At 39.0% G+C, this 18,305-nt stretch overlaps 2 protein-coding genes across 8 annotated transcripts; both read right to left on the reverse strand.

The window, feature by feature from the left end:
* Positions 1-587: 587 nt before the first annotated feature.
* On the reverse strand, positions 588-9,228 carry LOC307000678 (afadin- and alpha-actinin-binding protein B). Of its 7 annotated transcripts, none has more exons than XM_079616458.1 (13): positions 8,969-9,148; positions 8,451-8,524; positions 8,230-8,333; positions 7,394-7,462; positions 6,909-7,032; positions 6,500-6,578; positions 6,180-6,297; positions 5,531-5,681; positions 4,676-4,779; positions 2,396-2,557; positions 1,074-1,191; positions 837-984; positions 588-752 (listed from the first exon to the last, which is right to left on the reverse strand). In XM_079616458.1, exons 2-13 carry the CDS (start codon positions 8,509-8,511, stop codon positions 698-700), a joined length of 1,293 nt encoding a protein of 430 aa, XP_079472584.1. In that variant the 5' UTR covers positions 8,512-8,524; positions 8,969-9,148; the 3' UTR covers positions 588-697. The 7 variants fall into 7 exon arrangements, with proteins under 7 accessions (XP_079472584.1, XP_079472581.1, XP_079472579.1 ...); XM_079616455.1 differs by having other exon boundaries at positions 596-752; positions 6,879-7,032; positions 8,969-9,228; XM_079616453.1 differs by having other exon boundaries at positions 596-752; positions 6,500-6,636; positions 6,913-7,032; positions 8,969-9,107.
* Positions 9,229-9,293: 65 nt separating this feature from the next.
* LOC307000622 (guanine nucleotide-binding protein G(I)/G(S)/G(O) subunit gamma-5) lies at positions 9,294-15,795 on the reverse strand. Its single transcript, XM_079616335.1, has 3 exons — positions 15,600-15,795; positions 12,450-12,590; positions 9,294-10,623 (listed from the first exon to the last, which is right to left on the reverse strand). The coding sequence occupies exons 1-2, from the start codon at positions 15,690-15,692 to the stop codon at positions 12,465-12,467; spliced, it is 219 nt and encodes a 72-aa protein (XP_079472461.1). The 5' UTR covers positions 15,693-15,795; the 3' UTR covers positions 9,294-10,623; positions 12,450-12,464.
* Positions 15,796-18,305: the final 2,510 nt, after the last annotated feature.

Below are 18,305 nucleotides of genomic sequence, written 5' to 3' on the forward strand. Positions count from 1 at the left end.
TATATATATATATAGACAATACAAACAGAAATTATATGCAATAAGAAAAATCAGAAACAAGAAACAATGTCAGTGTAAATTATGTAAAATTTTGAATACCTGCAAAGTATTTTATAAAAACCTTTTAATTAAATTCCTTATCTGAATGTAAATGTGGTTTGGTTACCCATCTTATAAATATTACATTCAAATGAAATACTAACTTTAACATTATTTTAATATTCAACTCAGAACGTTTTTGAACAAGTATTTAAAACCAACATACAAAACCACAGAGAAAACAAGTGGATTTTTGAATATAAATCTGGTTTCACAGACAGGGCTTCGATTAAGCCAGAAATCAGTTCAATTAGAGCATTTAAGTAGCTTTTATAAACGTGCCTTAGAAACAAAAAACATTGGTGTGCATCTTGAGCTGTTTTAAGATTGAAATCTTAAAAATCAACTGAACTCAACTTGTTTAGTCTCAAACATGCATTTTAGTCTGGGACTAGCTTAAACCTTGTGAAACCGGCCATAGAGCTTGTGACAACTAGCCCCGGTCTCAGCTTACAAAACTATATGTGCGTTTGTGAGAGATGCTGGAAAGAGAAAACACAAGGAAATTCCACATATATATAATGCATATCCTTTATTTAATTTATTCAAAAAGACTGAATCTACACAAAACACACAGTATTTCCGTGAGGTGTGTGAACTAAAAGGGCCAGTCGGTGTGGTGTTCGTCCGGCGGCAGAAGCGTCCGCCGAGGCCTGAGAGACAGAGAACATGCAGCACTGAGTCCGACTGATCACTCACCGCTCATTTCAGTGACGGAGATATCAGAGATATCAGACCTGTGGCAGGGCAGTTTAAAAGCGGAGTACAGCTCAGGGGTGTTGGGGGTCATGACCCCGTTCTGACGGGACCTCGGCGTGACCTCTGACCCCTCAGATGACGGTGTGGCACACGGAGAGAGAGAGAGCGGATCCGGAGCTGCTGCACCTGCACACACACACACGGCTGTGTTTTAGTGTGATATGAATGCTGTAATAGTGATGTGTGTGTGTGTGTGTGTGTGTGTGTGTATGTACGGAGGTCGCTGAGCGCTGTGCTCTCTCTTCGGTTCCACTGACGGCTTTTCTTGACGGGAGAAAAACTGAGGAACTCGGACTTCAAACGGGAGGCTTTCTGCTGCTCAAACTCACTTCTCTGAAACACACACACAGATTATTAAACATTACAAGTGGTTCTCTCAAAATATTCACACACAAGTTCCTTGTGTCTAAACATACTTCGCAATGAAGCTCATTCTGGTTCTTAAAGTTAAATCCTTTTATATACTCAACCCATTACTGTTATTATTTTTCTATAGAAGACAAAATAAAAAATTAAGCTTGTGTGTTGTTCTTACAACGAAAGTTGATTATACTATTTTTATTATACTTCATGGTGATTTTTTGTTGGATTTCTGTCAATATTTGAAGGAATATTGTAATGTAATGACAAAGCTGATCATTTTAAACCTTTATTTCCAGAACTACGAGTGTATTTAAATTTATTTCCAAAAAAACCCAAAACATTTTATATAAATATTTATATATATATTTTTTAATATAAATGAAAATTGCAGAAGTTTCAATAACTGAATTAGTTCAATAATGAATTCAGTTAAAGGGTTTGCATTTTTTTTTACTAACAAATAGCATTTTATATATATTATATAAAATACCATCCCGACATAACCAGAATTTGTTTTATTATAAAATAAAAATGATAAAAACGCCCACGACTTTAAGATTTTATTCATTCCCATGACTTTTTAAATTTAAAAATCCCTCACAAATCCAGGTTTTCCAAGACCGTGAGAACCGTTCACTCCCTCAACACCTGTTATTTTTATTTTAAAAACCAAATTACAAATATCTTGAGTTTATTTGTTGTAGTTCATTTTAAAGCTTGTCTTTTTTATTTTAAATAATTTAATCACCCCTTGGAAGTGTGCCTGGTGGAGAACTAGGGTATGTTTACATGACATTGATGTACTAAAAATAGTTTTTGAAAAGTTACTAATACTAATAATTGACAAATTACTAAAAACACTATTATATGTCAGGCCAGTAGATGGCGATGTCACTTTTCAAAAATTGGCATTTTCCATCCCACAAAACGCTGTTGACGTGTAAATTAAAGGCCATTGACTTTTTTTGTGTGTGAAAAGTGTCATGTAAACGCCCCTCTTAGTGGATTATGTTGATAATGTGATGTGATTCTCTACACCTGTGGTTCCTCGGACCGAGAAAAACTAACTTCATCCACTAAAAAACACCAGTTGATTCAAACAAAATTAGCAAAAATGACAAAGAAAAATTAGTTCAGAGCAATAAACACGCATAAATCAATGTAAGCATCTCACTTCGTGACCCAATCGGATAGCCGCCTCAGTGAAGGCCCGCCTCTCTCGCTGGAAGCTCCGCCTCTGCCGGTTAAGCTCCTCCCAGCGGTCCTGTAGCCGCTCCCACTCCTCCAGATAGTAGCAGTCCATCAGCACAGCGGGGAGGGGCGGAGTCACGCTGTCCTGAGAGAAAACACTCACTTTACTGTGGTAAACACTGAGGGCCCTCTCTCACACCCGGCGCAATGCAGCGCCAAGCGCGACGCAAGTGTGTTTTGATAGTTTCAATATTTGCATTGCGCCCATGGGCTGCTGGTTTAAAAACGAGGTGTGTGTTCGGGTGCGTTGTTGCCGCGTTTCTATTTTGAGGAACTGATATAGACTGCGCCATTGACCAACAAAAACCTGGTCTAAAAAGTTAATGGCGCAATATTTTTTATTTAAAGGGTGCATTAGTAATATGCGCCTATAGGCGGGTTCACAACGCACTCGCGTACACTCTGCTTATTACACACACACACACACACACACGGACGCGCAGCAGCACACAAACATGCCAAATATGAAAAATAATAGGATTACAATGTAAGATTAATATTGTGTACAAAGATACGGTGGAATCCAGCTTGTCCCGTAGATGGTCTGCTCGCGCGCTTTAAAAAAAAAACACACACACAGTTTTTCCGCTTGCAAATTCCTCCATGTAAATAGTGAATCCACCTCAACTCGACTCGCTTTTCGGTCTCCATTGCAGATAGTGTATTCTGTTTTACATAATATTAGTAATGGCTTGGGTTTATCACGCAATCTCTGGCCAAACTATTTAAAAATGTCGGGGTTATTCAGGATTCTCCGTCTGGCGCGTGCAATGATGACGCAGTGAATAGTGACAATTCTCTCTGACCAATCAGCAGTCTGCCGTGTTTCACGTCACATTTTAGTATCGCCTCAGCTCGCTCAGAACCTCGCCGGAGGTGATACGAAAAAAAGTATCTGGAAGCAGGTACCGGTACAACTTTTACACAGTGGAAAACCAAACAAAGGCGAGTCGAGTTGAGCTGGTACAGCAGGGCTCTACAGTGCGAGTGTTTCACTCGCATTTGCGCCTAAAAATAGTTATGTGCGAACTTGAAAAATAATTTACGAGCACAGTGTGCGATAGGGCTGAACGATATTCGATTTTAACATCGACATCGCGATGTGCGATAGTGAGCGATAGTCACATCGTCGGAACATGCGATGTGAAGGGTAGTAGCACAGTAGCACCAGCGGGAGATATTACGCGCTTCATGAGGCACGCGCGCGCGGTCTCTTGCTCTCTCTCCCTCTCTGTCGTGCACGCGCTGCGCGGTTTGGAGCACAGTCTCTGTCTCACGGGCGCGCTCGCTCTAGATTCCGGAGATTTTAACTAATTCGCGGGCATCAGCCGCTATCAATATGCGGGAGACTCCCGGAACTTCCGGGAGACTTGGGATGTCTGTATTTCTATACTGAAATAATATCGGCATTAGAATTATTGATTTTTTATTAGGCTATTTTTTTGGTGCTCCCTCAGCTCTTGGTGGGAGCAGCGACGCTGACAGGTGTAAAGCTGCTGTTTAAATGTGTTCGGCTTTTCTGTTTGTAATGTAATTTTTTTCCAATATCGTGCAGCCCTAGTGTGCGAGTGACGGGCTGTTCTCAATACACTGAACAACAGCGTGATGAAGCAAAGCATCCCATTGATTTCACATGGAACTGAGCAACATAGACCGTATATAAAAGAGCAAGAGGACGTGACAGCGTCGCGACTGCGCGATGTGAACACAGACAGTATGTGTGAAAATAGCATGATGACGCGCTTAACTTTATGCAAATGAGAGCGACGATTCGCAACCAATGAGCCAATCACTGAAATAGTGTGGGAATGTGCGGGAACTGCTGGATTTTAAGTGAGAGAGTCCAGTGAGGTAAAAACTGGAAAGAAAATATTGGTACAATAGTTAAAAATGACTCCAAGCGTTCCAGACGGCCAACTTATAAAAGCAACTGGACAACTGATATCCTTTGCATCTGATATACCAATTTTGCACACACAGTATATGCATGAAATTTGTTCAATAAACGAATTAAAAAAAAAAAATCTTTTTTGTACTGTGCTCCTAAATTTCTTTGTGTGCTCCTAATTTTTTTCATTTAGGAGCACATGTACTCCTTGGGAAAAAAGTTAGCGTAGAGCCTTGTACAGTGTAGTGGGAAAGCGCCTTTAGACAGTTGAAATGGCGCCCTGAGGCGGACGGGACGTCAGCTGTGGTGTCGGACCTGCAGTAACTCCTGCTGTGCTCGGATCAGCTCCCGGCTCTGCTCCAGTTCCTCCTCTAGATGAGCCAGCAGCTTCTCCTGGTCCGTTCCCTGAGCGACAGCACCTGATGAGCACACAATCATTCATATATATATTCATTCATTGATAATCGTTGACTTCAGTCCATAAAGCCTCTTACAACATGTCATTTTCAAAGCATCCGGTTCTTACAGGACCTGATGAGCACACATACAGTCAAACCACAATGTATTCAGACACCTTCCACATTTCTCACATTATCACAGTTTATTCACTATAGTTTAGAAAATGGTAATGATATGACAGAACTCAGAGTTATGAAATCAGTGGATATTTCATACATATAATATGACAAGAACTATATATGATATTTCACTGGTTTTGTCCATCCTTCTGTTAGACTGTCTCACACATGAATTATGATGAATATCTGTCAGCTGTTAAATTTAACTACACTATTAGATAATACCAGTTTAGCTCAACCAGTGACCAAGCAATGCTTCATTTAGTCAAAAAGGTCGCGTTAGCAAATAAAGAAAAAACACTTCAGCAAAACATGATCAGCTCAAAGTGTCTGAATAATATTTGGTCCCAAATTTAAATATTTTTTACTGCTAGTCACTGTATGAAGAATTTTTGGGTATATGTCACAGTTTACTTTATTTTACTCTCCTCACTTACATACGTGAACTATAGTATCCTGCACACACTAGTAAAAAAATAAAAAATAAATAAAAAATATCTGAATAATATTTGGTTTGACTGCATATATTCATCGTTGACTTCAGTCCATAACGCCTCTTCTAACACGTGGATTTCAAGCGTGCAGGTCTTACTCTGAGACACGAGCTCGCGGAGTCTTCTCTGGACTTGCATCCACTCCTGGACCACACCGCCGGTCACATGATCACCAAGGCTCTGCTCTGATTGGACCAGCACATTGTCTTTGTCCTCATCCCCCAGCCCTGTATGGTCATCTTGCAGCATCTAATTAGAAAGAGTTTACTATATAATGCATCCAATTTGCAGACTTCATAAATTAATAATAGTAATACTTACTATTTAGGATAAGTACTAATTTTGGATGCATTTTTGGCCCAAGCCCCCATTAATGTCCATGATGGCGGTGGGCCGGTGCTGTTTTTCGAGCACAAGTGGACGGAGGCAAGGCCCGTTTCATGTGAAACATAGCAAGGCTGCTACTGAACAGGTTTCGATCACTTTTACTTTTTCAGTTGAATAAAAATGAGAATTTGAAGCCTCAGCAGTCTATGAACTTTAACGTTCAGTAATAGAGTATGTTGCGGAGGGCTCTGTGGTGTCAAGACATGTTTTAATTGATAGTAGTATGCATTTCTGCACTCTCAGAATCACTGAGATTCTGCCCAATTCCGGTGAAGAACATCCTTTTTGAGTTTAGTTTGTGCAAATACAATTTTTTTTAATTGGAAATCTTTCCAGTGCATGTGCAGGGGTCTCTCTCACCTGTGCCATGTGACTCCTGAGCATGTGCAGTAGTGTGGTGAGCGCGTGCCGGAGCTTCATGGCCTCTCTGAGCTCAGCTTCTCTTCGGTCCAGCAGCAGACGCAGTGCTTCTTCCGTCCTGCAGGGGGAGACAGCGCTCGAGACAAAACACTTTTTTTGGGGGGCAGATAGGCAAATATTTTCTATACTTTTCTATCCACAAATTCCTCAAATTTTACATAAAGATGCTAAAGGTCCATATTAAAGAACATTCTGGCAAATCACACACGTTTCTGATGGATTAAAGCACGTTGTACAGTCCATCAGGTCATTGGTCGTACCTCCCATCAGCCTTTGCGGGCCTGAATCCAGGCTCTCTCCGTCCCGTCCGCTTTGGCAACACATTTATGATCTCCATGGCTATAGATGGGGATACTGTTGTCACTGTGCAGTTTGTGGGTTTCATGGTGCATGCATCCTAATTGAATGTGTGTGGCTTTTAGTCTGCAAGTTAACGCACTCATAACATTTGAGGAAAAAACACACAAAAATAATGTTGCTATGTAGACTATGTTGCTGCCTGGGTTGTGTATAGTATAAACCTACTAAGAATAATAGCATTTGTGACAAATTATTGTAAGTTAACGAGGGCAAGTGTTTCAGAAAGGGAAAGGACAGAATATTTTAGTGAATGAAGTCGCTAGAAGTTGAACATGAAACCGTGTTGTAACCGCGGGCCGTGAGTCTCACACACTCCGCGCAGCTTGTGTCTGTCGGCGAGCTGAGAGAGTTTCTCCCTCATGCGGCTGATGTTCTGCTCTCTGCGCCTCAGCTCCGCCCCCTGCTGGTGGCAGCGGCACTGCAGCCGCGCGCTCTACACACACACACACACACACACACACACACACACACACACACACACACACACACACACACACACACACACACACACACACACACACACACACACACACACACACACACACACACACACACACACACACACACACACACACACACACACACACACACACACACACACACACACACACACACACACACACACACACACACACACACACACACACACACACACACACACACACACACACACACACACACACACACACACACACACACACACACACACACACACACACACACACACACACACACACACACGACCGTCATCTGGTGCGCTCTACTGCAGGAATTATAACACATCATAACACAACCTTATCTCTTTCAGAGGTCAGAGCCTCTTGTAGCCTGGAGATGTGCAGGTCCTTCTCCATAAGCTGCTCCTGTGAAAGACAATAGGCTCAGTCAGACTTTAATAATATAATATAATAATATTAACAATTAAATATTTATTAGGAATATTGTTTATATATAGCTATTGGGATAAACCCCAAGAGTTACATCTCATTTTTTAGGGAGTCCCAAAATACGCTATAGCCTACATTTATTTAGCAAATAATATATTAAAATTAATTAATATAGTACAAATCAACATAATTAAGCATTAATTAGGAATATTATTTATATATTGGGCTAAACCCCTTGAGATGCATGTCTGTTTTTTTATGGGGTCTCAAAATATAATATAGAACGCGAACATAACATAAAATGTTATTAATATATAATACAAACTTAATTAGCAAATACCATTTTATTAATATTAATTTACACAATATAATGCCAGAATTAAATATTAATTAGTAATATTATTTATATTTTGGGATAAACCTCTTGAGATTTACATCTCATTTTTGATGGGGTCCCATAATATAATATAATAAAATATAATATATAATATAATATAAATCCTGAATTAAAAGGCAGTAAAATAAATACTGCCATGATGTGTAAGAAAATAAGCATAACTAATTTGAAAATAATATCACAGCCTTAATCGATATTTAGAGGTTCTTGACAGGATTTGCCTTGACTTGTGATGTTAAGTGTAGTGTAGTGATGTTAAGTGTAGTGTTGTTAAGTGTAGTGTAGTTCAGTGTAGTGTAGTGTTGTGTAGTGTGTAGTGTGTAGTGTTGTGTAGTGGCACATGAACCTGTAAAGAGGCGATCGGGTCCCTGTGCTCTTCTCTGAAGATCCTGTGTGTGAAGCTGAGAGTGGTTTCATCATGATGAGGCACACACACCGAGTTCAGCATCTCTGACACACACACAAGACAAACTCAGACTGCTCTTTCTGACCGTTACATGATATCAGCATATCCTCAGACTCACGTACGTGTGTGTGTGTGTGTGTGTGTGTGTGTGTTCACACTACCTGAGCGGTCTTGAGAACGGATATGAGACGCCGGGGACCTCGTGAGATGTTTGTGTGCCATAACCCTGCAGATACTAACAGCACAACATTAGAAGTCACAGAAAACACTGATGCCTTGTGCAACTTTTCCTTTTCACTGCATGGAAAATAAGTGGAAATGATTGATTGTGAAATCTGTAAACCGGCTCGTCTTTTTTTGGTGATTGGTTTCAATGCAATTTGAATAACATTACATGAATAGCATTAATTTAAGCCCAGACTCTGCAGATACGAACAGCACAACTTTAGAAACCACTGCTACAGAAAACACTGATGCGTTGTGCAACTTATTAATTTTCATTGCATGAAAAATGATGACCAGAAGTGATTGTGAAATCTGTAAACCACAGCAATTTGACTTGTATTTTTTTGTCAATTTCAATGTAATTTAAATAACATTAAGCAATTTATCCAAAACATATGTTAGCATAAATTAAATCTGACAGATATAAGCAAATATGTTAACCTACATGTCTTACCAGAGCAAAGAAATCTGCTGTGCCTTCTCAAAAGTTAGATAAAAACATGAAAGCGTTACAGAGCAAACGAGATCTCCAGTGACTTCAGTTTCATTCAGTCATCGGCAGGTTTCCTTCAATCATCTCATCAGTGATCGACAGCTGCTGTCTATTTAACAGCTAACACACATTAAACTAATCAACGTATAAACTAATCTTGATAAACTATATATATGTTGAAAGCTTACAATCTCTAGTTTACATATTGGGTGACTGGTTTTCTAAATAAATGACAGAGGAGCCGTAATTTATATATTTGCAACAAGGATATTTTCATACTCCTAAGGCGTGTTCAGACCTTTATTTTGAAATAGTGATGAACATGAAAAATCATGAAAGAATGGTAGAAACCTCAGTTTGTTTTCTTGCCCAGAGTTCAAAAGATAGCATCCATTCAATTCTTTTAGAAAAAAAGGTCTGAAAATGTTTTAAATATAAAGAAAAAAAAAACATTAGTGATGTGGCAGCGAGCTATAATGCACATACGTGTTCTTCTTGTGTTTCTTAGAGGTTGAATTAATTTCAAAATCTGCCAAACTTCCAATACTACTTCTGAATAGGATGTCTACTTCATAAATTGTATGAAAATTGTAAAAATAATGGTTCAGATCACTCAAACACATATGGAAATGGAGGCGCCCTTATATGGGCAGTAATGTCCACTAGTGGAGAAGTGTGGTACTGCGCCCGAACTAAATCTCACTGAACGCTTATTTTTTGAGATATCCACCTAAAATTTGAAACCCAACTTGTTCAGATTTTTGCCTTTGATTTTTTTTTTGCATTTTTAGTCCACCAGGTTTTGAAAATATATATTTTATATAAAATATGAATAATTTCATTTTTAACATTGCACATTTTCATAAACTCAAACTTCTTTTCTGTTTAACTTTCTTCATTTATTTCACTTCTACAAAAATCTGCCAAATGTCTTCTTTAAAACAAGACAAATCTTACATCTATATTCCAAAGCATTCTTGAATTACAACCATTTAAGTTCGGCATGTAAATTTTCATGTCTATTAAAAAAAAGGGGGGCAAATGATCAACAACACTTTATTTTAAAGGCAAAAAGACAGCGAAAAAAGATTTAAACGTAACATGTTCAGTAGGTGATCATGTAGACCAGGACCTCCCTCATCAAACACACCGGACACTAGGGAGACTCCTAACTGTGCAAGGTTTACAAAGCTTGTTTAAAATGACCTTCAAGCCAAATTCTGCTGGCTATAAATTAGTAAAACACTAAAGTAAAAATCTGTCTTTTTATGCTAATTCTTCAATTCCTTCCATATAAACCAGAGAAACCTTCATACAATCTTCAACAAACTCTTTTTGTTTTATACACATCACAGATAAAATAGTGTTTAGTAACATGACGTTTGAACAGCATTGCTTGTAAAACACAGGGTGTGTTATGGGTAATGCGGTTCCAGAAATGTAAATACAGTATCTGATCGTACCATGCCATACAGTGTAAATTCAGCATAATCAAAGTATTATTATACATAATACAGTTCATCCAAACAAACCGTTTGTCTAGTGTTTGTGTGGGTCTTTATGTAGTAGTGTAAAAGGTAGAAACAGACGCATCGTCAGAAACGGCTTCATCGGCTCTGAAATAAACAGATAACACGTAAATATTAATATATGGAATCATGACAAAAATGATCGAGAGTATTTTGATAGTGCATGCATTAGGGTGCTTTCACACTGGGCTCGTTTGCCAAACTTATTGATTCGGTGCTATATTATGCGCAGCTGAGTGAACAACACAGGTTTACTGTGTGTGTGTGTGTGTGTAGGACAGTGGATTTCCATTCATTTGTTTCCCTGATTCCACGCGCTATGCGTAAATACACTGCAGGCTCACTCGCTCGTATCCAAGGTAAATAAAAATTTTTTTAAAGTGCGACATATAGTCCGGAAAATACGGCAAATAAAACACATGTAATGTGACGCGTTTTATTTACCGTATTTTCCGGACTATAAGTCGCACTTTTTTTCATAGTTTGGCTGGTCCTGCGACTTATAGTCAGGTGCGACTTATATATCAAAATGAATTCATACTGAGATGAACCAAGAGAAAACATTACCGTCTACAGCCGCGAGAGGGCGCTCTAGCTAGCGGAGTTGTTCAGAAGCGACACCGAGGAAGAACTCAATGGATTCAGTGTTGAGGAATGAGATCGGGAGCTTGGTCTTTGTTTACCGGTAACTTGTTGGACTCGCTGGCTAATGTTAATTTAGCCTATTCAGCCTCACAGGTATATGTTCTTTATGCTATTGTGAAGCTGAATAACTGTTAAAGTGTTACGCTAACACACCGGACACTATTCAGCCTGTTGTTCTGTGTGCTATTGTGGAGCTGAATAACTTGCCTTTCCAGATTAAATGTCTGTTCCTGGTCTTGGATTTTGTGAAATACATTTCTAAATAAATGCGACTTATAGTCCAGTGCGACTTATATATGTTTTTTTTTAAGCTCTAAGATTTTACGAGTTTACAATGTGACATTTTACTTGACAACAAACCAAAGCTTTTTTTTTGTGCGAGCTCGCTATTAGACTGACAGCTGACTCGGTGGTTGCTTAGCAACATAAAAACCGCAGCTAACTGCTATTTCAGGTGTGATCGGGGATTTTTTTAGCAGTGCTGTGTGCCTCGCGTTTTCGAACCTGAAAAACGCGTTAGGTGTGATCCGGGCCTAAGACTGTGAAAATACGTAATTACAAAGACTACAAACCCAAAAGGCGCACATGTGCCGTCATAACCTTTCCTCTCAATGAATGAAGCCAACTCTACTGAAGCCAACTCTACTGAAGCCAACTCTACTGAAGCCAACTCTACTGAAGCCAACTCTACTGAAGCCAACTCTACTGAAGCCAACTCTACTGAAGCCAACTCTACTGAAGCCAACTCTACTGAAGCCAACTCTACTGAAGCCAACTCTACTGAAGCCAACTCTACTGAAGCCAACTCTACTGAAGCCAACTCTACTGAAGCCAACTCTACTGAAGCTAACGTCTGTAGTGATTTTCACCCTTTTTAATACTTTTTTTCCTGGAAGAACGATATGAAACGCGCTAAAGTGACAGCCATGTTGGTGACGTACAGTGCGAGACGAGAGATGTAGTTCATTGAGCGATTTTCACATAAAACTAAACGTTACTCTTCTGTTTTATGACAAACTGTGACTTTCTTGACTTTCATAATTATCTTTTAAATTGACAAACGTCATATGTGTAATTCAGGGCACAGTTCGAGAGCAACCGGACTCAGAGCAGCTCCTCCAGGTAGTCTCGGGTTCGGTACCCCAGTACCCCAGTCCGCATGACAGCGTTTACAATCACATTAGCGATTTTTCATGCGAGCCGTGCCCCGTCCCGAACTAAACTGCCCGTGTGAAAGCACTGAGAGGAGGTCAGGGGGCCGCGGTCACCTCTGCAGGGTCAGCTCAGAGGAGCCCGCAGGATTTGGGCGGGCGGAAGGGGTTGTCGCTGGACGGGACGCCCATCAGAAGAGGGTCTTTATGGGCATTTTGCAGGCAGAAGTTCTTCAGGTCTGCGGCAGCTTGAGACACCTGCAGAGATCACAGTGAAGACGGCATGTTAAGTGATATGCGTTGAGTTCACATACCCTGCAGAAACAACCAAATTGATCCAAGAACTCATCACACACTGATGAGCCAAAACACTATGAGCAGTCGTGAGTGAAGCGTACATCATTGATCATCTCTTAACAAGGAGACATAGGCTACGTTTACACTGGCACAAAAAATCTGATCTTTTACTCGCATCCGACACAGATCGGCACTTGTTGCATGCGTGTAAACAAAAATCCACACGAGATTTGATTTATTCGCATCCGATCTGAGCCACTTGCAAATGTGGTTTTAAATCAGATACATATCCGATATCTGGACATCCGACCTCCGTCTAAACACACATATCCGAGATAGCCTTTGAAATCCAAGCCAACACAAGGCGAGGACGACTCGTTTATTCACACAGATAGCTTTTTAACGTTGTATTATGAGGCAGACGTGCCTGTGTGCGCTCGCTCACGGCTTTTTATTGAGGTGGGAGCTTTACATTTTTCTTTGTAAAGAAAAGAAATTGCGCAAACACAGAAACATTTCGGAGCTGGTTTTCAACCTTTGCCCGTGACTTTTATAAATAAAACAGCTTCACTACTGAAAGCTACATTAAATTTCTCAGTAATGAGGTGATAACTTCGCTGTAATTAAACCAACAAGCTTCACGTTTAGGTCACTCTCTCTCTCTGGTCAATTAAAAAGAAAAGTTTTTTTTAAAATCTATATGTATGTATGACAGCGCTAATAATTAATTTTTTAATAATAATAATTTGTTACATTTATATAGAACTTTTTCTGAGACCTCAAAGCGCATTTACATAGAAGGGGGGGGAATTTATTTCACTTCAGATTTTTTAGATCTGAGCAGTTGTTAATGGATGCAAATAATCATGACCACCCGACATGAATTATATCAATAATTTTAATAGCACGGCCATTCAAAACCAGGGTCTACCATGTGGATGTAGTAAAACGATCACCGAAAATCATTTTGGGCGGGAATTACTGTTAACACAGATATCGGACACCAGTCCTGTCTAACGTGGATGTGAACAGGCGGGCCAAAAAAATCGGATATCAAAAGATCGGATCTGCGCATTGAGACTTGCAGTGTAAATGCAGCCATTTTAAGGTCTGGCCTGGATGGATTAGATGGAAAGCAGACAATTAGTTCTTGTTATTAACATGTTGAATGGAGGAAAAATGGTCAGGAAAAAAAGATCTGAGTGACTTTGACAAGGGCCAGAAAGTTATGGCAAGGCGACTGGGTCAGAGAACGACAAGGCTTGTGTTGCTTTACCAACAGAACGAACCACAAACCAGCGACTGGATGTTGGGCGGCAAAGGCTCATCGATGCATGAGGGCAATGAACCGTCTGGTCCGGGCCAACCGAAGGTCTACTGTGGCTCACGGCACACAACATTTTGTCTGAACTGGACCTTGGACATACATTTGATGTGGTCCACCCATCTAAACCAGACTTCTCCTGGAGGGCCACTGTCCTGCAGTTTAGCTCCAAACCCAATTAAACACACCCGAACCAGCTAATCAAGATATGTGAGTTACTAGAAAATGCAGCCAAGTGAGTTGATCATGGTTGCAGCTAAAGTGGCCCTCCGGGACCCAGTTTGGACACCCCTGATCTAAACATTAGAGCAGACCCCTTCATAAAAGTGTCCTCTTTCAGCAGGACAATCGTGTATCCTGACACACTGTTCAGGAATGGTTTGAGGAACATGATGAAGAGTTCAAGGTGTTGCCCTGGCCTCCAAATTCCCCAGTCCTCAATCCAATTGAATGTGGGCTAATGTTCAATCCACGTCACAACCTACAGAGTCCATGCCTCGCGGGTCGACAGCATGTTAGACAGGTGGACATAATGTTTTGGCACATGTGTATATTTTTAAGGCAAGACATTACAGACAAAACCGTTGTTATTTCATGCACTGGTCAATTTTTGAGGGCTCTTTTTTTTCTTCAGACGAGTGTAAAGAAAACCACCAAAATACATATTTAAGAGTTTATTTTCTTATAATTTATTTATTTGCATAGTTAGAGTAATATAACAATACATTAATGCAGTTTTTAAACCTGGCTTTATCCAAAGTTCAGAGTTCCGATCATCAGGAAATGATATGCAAATTAGTGCAGATGTAATTAGATAATGGATCACATATATTTAAAAACTTGTAATAAAAAAAACATTGTCTTAATGCCCTGTGATTAATCACATGCAGTATATGAAAATATCTATTTATAGATTTTTTAAACCTAGTTACCTGTGGTATCTTGCCTTAAATGTATGGTAAATAAGTTATATAATCTCTATTAAACAATTATTAAACAAATGTAGGCCTACATCTGTTTTTGTCAGACAACAAAGTGGCATGATGCATCTATGTAAACTAACTGAAAATTAGGTCAACAAACACTACTTTAACATAATACAGTGCTATTATTAATTATGAAATATACTGCATGCATTATAGAGAAAATATGGCATTTTCACATTAAAGTATCTTTGAGCTGGAAAAAAGTGTCACAGTAAAGAGTTGTTTTGTTTAGACACGTTTGTACAGTTATATTTTTAAAGTGCTAGACAGTACACAAAAAAAGCCATAATATTGCAATCTGATACTATCTGTACCATATAGTTATAGTAACGTTACTAGCAGAGTCTCAGTTGATCTCTGTGCGTCTGCATTATTAATGAGCAGAGGGCATAACAAATAACTGTTGTCTGAACTTTACGACTACAATGCAGATCTGACCGTATAAAACTGTCATAAAACACTTTAAAACTATCTCTGAGTGCCCGTGACGTTAAAAAAAAGGGTGTCATTTGCCTATAAATTAGTTTAAACGCGTTTAAATAGTGGTTTGTCGGTTAGCGTTAGCACTAGCAGTAACTCACACCGGTTAAACTCTTGTGTCCGTATTCTTCTTCAACTCACAAACTCTTTCACCTTTAAAGTTGAGGCTGACATACTTACGTTAATTCTTCGTATTTTCGCCTCTAGTCTGAGCTGTTTGACGGCTTTGGTCGCCACAGCCACACTGCTGCTGCTAGCGTTATTGTTGGACATGATGACTGACTGACCGAATGACTGAAAAGAGTTTGCGGAAGTTTGAGGAAGAGGAACACGCGCGCGCGCGCGCACGCACACCCAAACCCAACACGACTTCACTGGACATAATACAGCTAAAAAAAAAATTCGAGTACATAATCTACTTATACTTTACTTATTAAGTCAAGTCTCATTTATTTTTTTGTAGCGCTTTTTACACTAGCCTTTGTTTCAAAGCAGCTTTACAGAGATTACAGGAAAATATGCAAAAAATAAAATAAACGATTTTTTTTCAGAAGAAAATAGCGTCACAGTCCAGCTTTTTAAGTTCAGTGATGTTTTATTTTTGTAGTAAAAAAGTTATTAATTTAGTAGTTCATTCATATAGCCGCTGTGGAGTAGCAAAAGTGATGTCATCGTTCAGTTCAGTGTCAAGTAATATTGCTGTAAGAGTAAAACTACAGCCTAATCATAGCCATAGGTTGTGAAACCATGGTAAAACCTAGGTTGTTGTGAAACCATGGTTAATTTTGTTTGTTACTATGGTTTTACTGCAAATGCTGTGGTAAAACCATGGTTTATTTCATAAGGGTACAAATATAGGCCTACTTAACTAATTCATGTTGGATAAAATAATCTGATAAATGTAAATGTATTCATTTAATCTGTTAAACAAGTTCAAGTCCTGGCTCGTGGACTTTTTTGATCCCATATTTTCCTATTACAATAAAAGGCAAAAACTCTAAAATATTTGTCTTCACACTGGTGCCAGGTAGTCTCCATCCACACAAAATAAAATAAGCATTTTGTAGGCCACTACATCAACACCTCTCATAATGGGAATGGGGGAACGTATTCCGACAGCTAGTTATTTTTTGTGTGGATGGAGCTGACCTGGTACCAGTTTAAAAATATATATTTTGGAGTTTTTACCTTTTATTATGATAGGAAAATATGGTATCCAAAAAAGGCAGCGAGCCGGGACTTGAACTTGTGTCACCTAAAAATCATCAGCACTTAATGTCTGTGCACTGACCACTAAGCTTTGGGGACCTTTTAATTAACAGCACTTTGATAGATATTAGAAGATCCTCCTTGTGTAAGAAATACCAACGTGATCTCATGAGAATACGTGTGTATTTTCACGTAAAGTGTAGTTCTATACGTACATTTATTTATGTTTTATACACACAGAAACGTATAATACTGACGTATTTACAGCACAAAAATGTAAAACATTTACGTATTGACAGAACAAAAACGTAATTTATTTACGTATGAACAACTCTACCGACGTACAAATTTGTACGTATTGCAGGCAGATCAATATTATTCTGAGCTATAGCTTTCCTGTAGCTCAGTGGTAAGAGCATTGCGTTAACAACGCAAGGTTGTGGGTTCGATCCCAGGGGATTGCACATACCTATGTAAAAATATATAGGATAATGCAATATAAGTCGCTTTGGATAAAAGCGTCTGCCAAATGCATAAATGTAAATGTAAATTATTGTTAAATATTTAATTAAATGTTAAATTGCTACTGTATTTTTACAAATTTGTCCCCAGAGTATTTGAAACCGCGTGCAGTGTCTCAAAGAGATCGCAACAAAACAGTCCGTGGAACTGTTGTGGAAATTATCAATATTAAAACCTGGATGAAGGAGACAAAGTCGATTCTCAAAATATCAAACAAAGTATTTTATTTCATGCATGAAATAAGACGTTCCCACACAGACAGCGTCTGATATGAGAAGGCAAAGGCTAGTCCCTTTCGCCAATGTTATATACCCTAACACATCCTGTGTAAAAAAAAAACTTTGTTACCTTACACTACAGAGAGACGTCTTAGCTCATGATCTCATGTCCAACATAAATTCTATCCAGACAGAACAATGTCATGTCAGCAAAAGTTTCCTGTTTTTAGCCACAGATCTCAACTGCTGATCGAAACTGCGCACACACATATTGTCAGCCTTCACACGACTCAGAGAACATTTCTTTCCTGCAAGTTTGTCCTAACTTATACATTTCTAAAAGCTTGGTTATATATCTTTAATAATGTGCTTTTGCTTGTATGATTATATTCCTTTAAATGCTTATGAGTAAACAATACATCTTCAAAGTTAATAAAAGTTGTACCCATATAAAAGTAAAAGACTCATTAAAAAGTAAAATTTCCATAACAGGAACCAAGAAATATAACATCACTTTTGCAAGATTAACAAGTCATTGTTTAACTTTGTTATATTCTCTTCCTTGAGCATTTGAATTCTTCAATTTTGTTCTAGAAACACCAAAATATGACAATCCAGCACATTGCGGTCTGGATAGGTCTCGGGTCCCTCCTTCAGTGTACGGCTTTAAAGCCTCCTTTTACAGGTGAACTCTACTAGAGGCATCAACCATGTCCTTGTCAGGACAATTTATGCATCAAGCATCTAAAAAATGCTGGGTTGTTTCAACCCAATTTTGGGTAAAATATGGACAAACCCAAATGTTGGGTTAAAAATATGATGTAAAAATTTTACCCAACGGCTGGGTTTGTCCATATTTTACCCAAAATTGGGTTGAAACAACCCAGCATTTTTTAGGCGTCTTCTACCGTGGCTATGACACCATTTACTAGCAGTG

The sequence above is a fragment of the Phoxinus phoxinus genome (genome assembly GCF_949152265.1).
Source record: "Phoxinus phoxinus genome assembly, chromosome: 6".
In the NCBI taxonomy this organism is placed as follows: domain Eukaryota; kingdom Metazoa; phylum Chordata; class Actinopteri; order Cypriniformes; family Leuciscidae; genus Phoxinus; species Phoxinus phoxinus.

What these genes read in the sequence shown, in the direction of transcription:
- LOC307000622 (XM_079616335.1), bottom strand. Translation starts at nt 15,692, where the DNA reads ATGTCCAACAATAACGCTAGCAGCAGCAGTGTGGCTGTGGCGACCAAA. An exon ending in CGAAAATACGAAGAATTAAC is followed by an intron (nt 12,591 to 15,599) that starts GTAAGTATGTCA and finishes TGATCTCTGCAG; the next exon opens with GTGTCTCAAGCTGCCGCAGA.
- LOC307000678 (XM_079616453.1), bottom strand. Translation starts at nt 8,511, where the DNA reads ATGGCACACAAACATCTCACGAGGTCCCCGGCGTCTCATATCCGTTCT. An exon ending in CCGTTCTCAAGACCGCTCAG is followed by an intron (nt 8,334 to 8,450) that starts GTAGTGTGAACA and finishes TGTGTGTGTCAG; the next exon opens with AGATGCTGAACTCGGTGTGT. An exon ending in CACAGCAGGAGTTACTGCAG is followed by an intron (nt 2,558 to 4,675) that starts GTCCGACACCAC and finishes GTTTTCTCTCAG; the next exon opens with GACAGCGTGACTCCGCCCCT.